The following is an 8495-nucleotide window of genomic DNA, read 5'->3' as shown; positions in this document are numbered from 1 at the left end:
CGGGTGGCACATAAAAGACACCATTTCGAGCGTGGCCGTTTTCGTGCGGGTGACACGTAAAAGCACCCACTACACTCTCTGAGTGGTTGGCGTTAGGAAGGGCATCCAGCTGTAGAAACTCTGCCAAATTAGACTGGAGCCTGGTGTTGCCATCCGGTTTCACCAGTCCTCAGTCAAATCGTCCAACCCATGCTAGCATGGAAAGCGGACGTTAAACGATGATGATGATGATGATTCACAAAAGGAAGTAAACTAGTTTGTTGTGAGGAATGGATCTCAATTATTTCAATCGGACAAAGGGACCTGCCTGAAACATTAAACAACTCTTTCTCACTGGAAACTAATTTATTCCACTTCATGAATTCATTAAACAGACTGAAGGATAAGCAGACAGACAGGCGAGTAGACATACATACATACAGAGGGACATACAGACAGACAAACAGGCATGTAGTAGGTAGGTAGGTAGGTAGGTAGGTAGGTAGGTAGGCAGGCAGGCAGAGTTGAAGGTATCGAACAGAGTTAGATGGAAAGACAGCCAATATAGGGAGACTTTCAGATGGCTGTTGAGATAATTAGGCTGTTAGAACCCTGAGACAGTCAGAGAGACGAGCAGTCGGAGGATCAAACAAACAAAAATGACAGTCAGATGATGATCAAACAGACAGACAAACAAATAGACAATCAGACAAACTGACAATCAGGTAGAAACAATCAGATAGAGAACCCTGTACTTTAGTTACCTGCAGTCGATTTAACTGGAGCTGGAGAACTGGATGGTGGCGTTGATGGGCAAGTATGAGGAGGCAGGCTCAAGTTGATATGGAGTGGTGAGCATGCTGGGCGTGCATGCTCCTGAATGTTGATCTGGTACTGCATTTTCTTTTCACCATCCATGGCTACTGCATCTGTCTGTACTCCTAAGTCCTCAAGAACTTTCGCTAACTTTTGTGGCTCTTCCTCTCGTATGGGTATGGGGACCATTGGTGGCAGTGGTTTGGCTGAAATTAAAGAAAATCAAACAATAGCACTGATTATTTGTTCTTTACTAAATCACTAAGTTCTGCATTTATAAGAGTAAAGTTAATTGCATGTTGTGACCAACAGCCTGTATACAATGTATATTACTACGAGCTGAAATTAAAGACCTGACATAGAAACGATTAGTTCTTGTTGACTAACCACACATCCTATAAGTTAGAGGATGAGAGACAGTGCCCAGATATTACCCAGCTGTGTGAGAATGATGTATTTGATAACTAACCAAAACATGGGCTAGAAAGGAACTGAGGGTTCAATGTGAATGTTTGCAATTGAGAGTACTTTGCTGATAGCAACCAAGGACCAGGTGAAGTTAAAGTGCCCTTTCCAGAAGCATGGCAAAAAGTTTACAACTGATTTGAACTTGTGACCGATGCCCTAATAGCTCAATTTCTCAACCACTTATTCTTTCCCCCTTGACTGGTGTTTGAAAAGCAGGCATAGCTATGTAGTTAATAGGTTTGTTTCATAGTTGCATGATTTCTGGTTCAGCCCCATGGCACATCTAATTAGGCAAGTGTCCTTTGGATTAACTCAAATCTTCTGAGCAACATTTGACAGACAGGTACTGTGTGAAAATTTCCCAAAAGACTCCATCCATTGCTCATTTTAGCATTCTTATCATCTGGCCTCTAAAATTCCACTCTGTTGCAAGCATTCAGCTCAGATCTCCTGTATGGGGAGAGCTTTTTTTTTCCCTTCTTCTCACCAGAGCTTACAGACCACCAAAAGCTCATGGTTACTTCCCTTCCTACTTCCTTCAAATAAGTCATTAAAAAATGTTTTTTTTAAAAAGAGTACAACAAAATTCATTTACCTGGAATTTCTTCTTCGAGTGACCGCTTAATTCTTCCTAGCATCTCTGAAATGGCTGAGTCAAGTATTTCATTCATTTCTTTATCTGAATGAAGGAATGAAGAGATATACCATGATTAGAAGACTAATAGAGCATGATACTGTTTGGCCTAATACTTTTTTAGAGTTAGATTCATAACAGAGTATTTAACTTTATTAACGACTATTGTTAATAATACATATAAGAAGACAACACAAAATTAAGGATTCTTAAATTTAAACTATATAATTAGCACAAGCAATCATAATTTCTGGCAGTTGTTACAGAGTTATATCATTTGAATGATTGTGTGTGTGTGTGTGTGTGTGTGTGTGTGTGTGTGTGTGTGTGCATGCATGTGTTTGCATGTGTGCATGCCTGTGTGTTTATAGTCTTTATTCATTTAAAGTTTCCAGTCACTGGATTTTCAGCCATGCTGGAGCTATGCCTTCAAGTTTGTTTTCTTTAATTGATTTATATCAAGAACCTATTTAATTTTAAATTTAATTTTTTTTTAATTGATTTATATCCAGAACCTATTCTTCAATCTCGTACATCATTTATTAATCTCTATTTGTTAAACTGCTCCAAGTTACACTAATATAGCTACATCAATTTTTCAGACTATAGACAAACAAAGGAATGGACATATACATACATATATATACATATGCATACACACATGATGGCCGTCCATTCATGATCAAGAAAAACCATTACTGACCTTTAGGAACATTGTGCACTCAAAACTCCCTTATACTTTACACTTGTGGCTCCACTGATGACTAATGAGGCCTGCTCTTGACTAACATACACGACTTCAAATATTGCAGACGAAGCTTTCCCCATTCATTACACTAGCAGTGCATTTTCGAGCAGCATGCTTAAATTCTTCATGAAGAATACGTGCTCTTTCAAAAGGTATCAACTCCCTCCTTCACCTGTTTTCTCCACCAGTTGCGATGACAAGCATTATTGTCCCAGTCAGACCCCTCCCCCCCACACACATTTCACAGGCCTTTAATGAGGTCTTTACATGGTCCTTAAATCACAGTGTTGGCTTCTGCCAGGGTTGCTTTCCACTAACAAGTTCCCCATATAGCATCTGTTCGGGGATCCTACTATCATTCATTCTAACAAAGTCTCCAGTCCAATGTAACCAGTCTTTGTGCACCATTGCCTCAATACTCAGGATATTGGCTGTCCTCAGGACCTGTGTATCTGGAGTTTTCAAGGTCCAGCCAACATTCAGAATGTGTCTCATACATCTCTGATGGAAGCATTCAAGGACCCTGATATGACGTTTATAAAGGGTCCATGTCTTACACAAATAAAGGAGTGATGTCAATACACATGCATGGTACACAGCAATTTTTGTTCACCCTGTGATGTCATGCTGGGACCAGACACAAGATTCAAGAGACCAGAAGGAATCAGTTGCTCTCTGCAGCCTGAAAGATAATTTCATCATCCAGGGAGCAAGAACGGCTGAGTGTGCTGCCCAGGTAGACAAACTTGTCGACCACTTTCAGAATTGTTCCTTCAACTAAGATAGCTGATTCCACATATGGATTTCCTGTTGCAGACTGGAACATTACAACTGTTTTATCCAGGCTAATGCTGAGTCCAAATGCCTTACAAGAAGCAGAAATATGATTCATAAGTATTTGCACGTTATCCACTGTATGAGTGACTGAGTCACAGTCGTCTGCATAAAGGAGGTCAGGAATAATAGACTGGAAAACTTTTGAATTGGCAGCAAATTGACACAGATTAAAGAGGCAGCCAGAAGATCAATAACCTGACATATATTCCGAGAGAGCTAACCTCAGCAAAAGCATGAGTAAAAGCAGCAGCAGCAACGTAGTAAGAAAAGAGAGTTGGGGCAAGGATGTCAACCAGCTTGACACCATTCTCTCAAGGAATGGGTCCTGCCATGCCACCACCAGCATTGACTCAAGCTTCCATCCCATCATAAAATGATTTAATTATAGATACAAAGTGATCTGGACATCCAAGTTTGCCAAGTATTTTCCATAGCATGGTAGAGAGAAAGTGAAAGTAGCCTGTTGTATATGCATGTGTGTGTGTGTGTGTGTGTGTGTCTTTGTGTTTGTCCTCATTCCACCTGACAACCAGTGATGCCGTCTACATCCTCATAACTTAACAGTTTGGCAAAAGAAACTGACAGAATAAGTACCAAGTTTACTAAAAGAGTCCTGGGGCTGATTGTTTTCACTAAAATTCTTCAAGGTAGTGCCCCAGTATGGCCACAGTCCAATGACTGAAACAAGTAAAAGATGACAAGTGAATAAAAGAAAGAAGCAGTAGAAAGAGACAAAGTGAGCCAAAGAAATTACCTTCTATAAAATCCATGTTATTTTCATCAACACCCATATTTCTTTTGGTTTCTTTGATGGAATGTGGAGTCTGTCAGTTTTCAGAAATATTTACCAAATTACTTTCAGATTCTTTACACTATAATTAAAACACAAAAAAATAAAAAGGAAAGCTGACATGTGTTGTTTAGAACAATGTATTTTTACAACGAAAAAAAAAAATGAGATGTTGCATTTGTATGCATGTGTGTGTGTGTGTGTGTGTGTAGATGTAAGTGCATGTCTGACCATATCTATGATAAGTAGATCATTAGCTAAAAAAAAAACCTAAGGGCCAATACACAGATCCAAAGCTCCAGACATGACAAACCTTCATCTTGTTGAATGTTTAGCCATCACTCACAGATCAAGTAGGATCTGGTTGTGTGTACCATACGTTCATTAGTTATTTTAGGTAGCTATTTAGTCATGAGTAGATGTAGACAGCCTTTGGAAAGCTTACGGCAACAAGGCAGTGGTTCATATGCAATGTTTTGAGAGGGACAGGCACTTCCAAAGCAGGCAACTGCCACAGCTCAATCAAGAACATGCTCATTGTTTTTCTTGTCATCTGTGGTATCGTGCATCAAGAACTCCCCCCCCCCACCAAGACCAGACCATCAATCGAGAGTTCTACTGCAACCTTTTGAAGGGTTCAGTGAAAGCAGCTGGAGCTATGGAATATGAAGAATTCAATTCTTCACAGAGTTCTCCTCACTTGTGAGTTTCTTGCCAAAAACAACATGGTATCACTTCTGCACTCCCCCTATTCACCAGGTTTGGCACTGCAGACTTCCATCTCTTCCCCGAGATGAAAATTCAACTCAAAGGTTGCTGTTTTAACACTGTTGTCGAGATCCATAGCAAATCACAGTAGGTCCTTGACTTGCTTACAGAAAATGACTTGAAAAGTATAAAAGCGGTAGGAACACTGAGACTAGTGTGTTGCTGTGCAAGGTCACTATTTTGTGAAGGAGATGATGTTAAAACTTAGGTAAATAAGTTATTTTTTATTAATCATAATTAGTCCAAGAACCTTTTTGATACCACTTCATATTTGTAGGTGCATATGCATTATTTTATGTTGATGGCAGGTTGTAACGAAAGTCCTTTGGTGTTACTGGTGAGGAAGGATCATGTAGGAATGAACTATTTAAAGCATTACTTTGAACCAAGTGGGTTTTTGTGCAGGATCTGATAAGTGAAGAAGCTGCATCTGGGAATAATGGAAGGATGCAGAGCCTTGTGGTGCACTTTTTAGGAAATTGCATTTTCAAAACCTGAGACATAGTTAACTATCCAACAACAAAAGTTATGCTTTTTGTCAAGTTGTTACAAATGAAGTTAAAAGTTTTGCTAATATCACTGGTAGTAAAAATGGTTTGAAATGGTGAGCTTTGTGAGAAGAGTAGTAGTCTTGAAATTATGGTAAAGTTTGAGTAACATGCAAATGATTGCTGTCAAGGATTGAATTTTTCTAAAATTTTTAAGGACACACATAGTTAAGTGATGGATTTGTGTAATGTTGCTTCATTTAGGCCTTTGTTGAGGTATAAAACTGATATGATTTTTACCTTTTACAGATTCTATTTGACAAGTATTGGTATGTGTAGCTAGAAATCTTGATGTCAGTGATTTCTTTCTGGTCTTTGTGCTCAAGAGTTGAGTTTGGGGATTGCTCTATCAGTTTTCTGCTAACACAAAGTTGTAGATGTCATATTCAAGTTAGAACAGGCATATTTTACATTTTGTGTCACCACCTTTTAATGACTGAGTTTTGAAAAATATCTGACTATTTGTTTCCTGTTGGAGCGCAATCTGAGATTTTTATTAAAACGTGTTAAGTGGTGTGGCTTTGTTGATGTTATTAATTAGCTTGTATAAGTAATTTCCTGTTAGTTTTGTAATTTATGTTGGAAACAAATATTTGCCAGCTCCCTGTTCGTCTATATCCATTGCTTAGTTTCTTGAAACTGAATTTCATTTCTGTTGTGTATGGTGCCAATGGATAATTTCAGATGGTCATTAGTTTATTGACCTGGAGACATGATTTTAGAAACCCTCCCTTGTTGTTGAATATAAACATTGAAGAGTCTTTGATGAGGATTGTGGTATTGTTGTTTATCCATGGATCACCTTTCATCAAGCAGATCAAAACCATTCCAGGCATGACCATCTCATTTTTTAAAGAACATCTACAATGACATTATTCATGTCCTTTTTTTTTTTTTGAAGTGACATTTTACAAAGATTGGGCTGCTATTACTATCAGTTTGAGCAATAACAATGTAGGCTTCCTCATTACATTGAGGTGTTGTTATGTTCTATGAACCTTAATTCTTTTGAAGTTCACGAAAGTAATTTTTGTTCATTGAGGTATGTGTTGTGATGATGATGATGGGTGAAGGTTGATGTGTCATGGCGTTACAATAGCTTTAAAACCTATTTCAGCCCCAATAGCTGTTGACATTCTACAAAGCTCAAGTGAAACCCACAATCGAGCACTGTGCTCACGTCTGGGACAAGTGTTGTAGCTGTGCACACTAGCATCTTGACTACATTTAGATAAGGGCCACTTGGCTGATTGGCTTTCCATCATTAATGACAAACTTCTTCAGCCTCTCACCAACAGGCATGCTATCTCCTCTCCTTTTCTGTCTTTTCTACTGCAATGGTCTCTGCTTCTTAGAACAGACTAGTCTCTTATTCCATCACTCAGGCACCCCTGACCCATTCATCATTCCACCCCTTGTCACTCTTTCCCTACACTAACCATCATTCCCAATCCCAGAACATCACTTCTCTGGTATCTCCTCCCATGTTTTTTTTTTTCTTGCTGTTGTTGATCTGCAATAGTCTGAACGGATCCTTAACAGCATTAATCTTCTTTTGCATTCCTTCTCCTTTCTTTCTATTATTCTCCTAACTTTATCTTCTTGGACAAAACTGGTGGTGATGCTTGCAATAAATGTTCCATTCTCAGGATGCAAATAATTAGCTTCTGCTGCTGCAAATTTCAATGAATGACATATTTTCATGTTTGCATTGTCACAGATCTCTTGGTGTATTTGTGTGTTGTGTTTGAACACCAAGATGACCTAAAGTTCTTCAGTTTTATATGGGTTTCTCTGAAATCTTTCTCTTTACAAGCTCCAGTAGTAGTAGCAGCAGCAGCATCCATAGCCATGAAGTGATTGTTGTTTAGCTCTGATCCAGTAGACCTGTTACCAAAAGCGGTCTCTTCTTCTATTTTTCTTCAGACATATTTGAACAACATCATCCTATGTGAGATTTTTTTTGTTTTGGTTTCACACACCTTTCAATCTTTGGAAAAATTCTTTGCAGTTGAACTTTTTCATACCAATTACAAAAATTGCAATCCTTTCTTGAAGAATTTAATAAGCTTTTGAATCCCTCAATATCCCATGATGACTTGGAAGGCATCATTTTTGTTTTAGATATTTTTCGAAAAAATTAATTTAAAAAAATTATAAAACCTTTAAAACTGAAAAAATATCTAATGAGAGAAAATGTAGCCCTGGCTGAGATTAATATTCCCTCAGTTCTGGAGCCAGTGGGATTAACCAGAAACAATGGAAAGAGACAGGATTTTTGTATGTTTGTTTACCCAAGCTTTAAAGGTTCATAACTTTTTTTGTTTAATTTCTCCAAAGAATCGTGATTTTCGTAATTGGCCTGGAAAAACTCCATTTGTGTTGAGATTTTCAAGGAAATGGGAAGAAATACATCAAATGGAAAAGACCGTCCAATGTGTCCTTCGTAGTTTTTTTTATGAGTGTAGGGTATGCCGTGAAGGAGAATTTAAAGGCTATCTTTGATAGATCGAGCAATAACATATAGATTTCCCTAGTTTGCTCAAGTATCCATGTGGTTGCGCCCAGGGGCATAACCAGGTTCTAAAGTTAGGAAGAGCGAGCACATAGCAAACAATTAACTCATCGATTATACATTCTATAAAAGGTGTCAATTTTGAAAAATGTACTTGGGAGGAACAGTCGTTGCTCTTTTAGCTACGCCACCAGCAGTGCCGTAAGTATATGTGATCTGTGAAGGAATAAAATCTGATAAAGTTCCACCATTTTGCTAAAATGTCTTTTTAGAAGCGTAAACTCTTCAGCGTCACCTTTCAGGGTTTTAATTTTTTTTTCTTTTGGTGTAACATAAAAGTCACCAAACTCTCACACATGTAAAAGAGCGAGTCAAAGATGGTAAGCGTGTTG

The 8495-nt window shown here is 38.3% G+C and overlaps 1 protein-coding gene across 1 annotated transcript in view; it reads right to left on the bottom strand.

Annotated features, from left to right (window-relative positions):
- Positions 1–8495, bottom strand: part of LOC106883301 (proteoglycan 4) — a 38229-nt gene that overhangs the window by 28298 nt on the left and 1436 nt on the right. The window contains exons 2-4 of the mRNA XM_052975907.1: positions 4237–4354; positions 1859–1942; positions 744–1001 (exon numbers count right to left, since the gene is read on the bottom strand). Coding sequence (XP_052831867.1) covers positions 744–1001; positions 1859–1942; positions 4237–4273 — 379 coding nt within the window. The 5' untranslated portion in view covers positions 4274–4354. The remainder of the gene's footprint in view (positions 1–743; positions 1002–1858; positions 1943–4236; positions 4355–8495) is intronic.

This window comes from Octopus bimaculoides, chromosome 23 (assembly GCF_001194135.2).
Source record: "Octopus bimaculoides isolate UCB-OBI-ISO-001 chromosome 23, ASM119413v2, whole genome shotgun sequence".
NCBI classification, from domain to species: Eukaryota; Metazoa; Mollusca; class Cephalopoda; order Octopoda; family Octopodidae; genus Octopus; species Octopus bimaculoides.
This window is presented reverse-complemented; position numbering and strand designations above follow the sequence as displayed.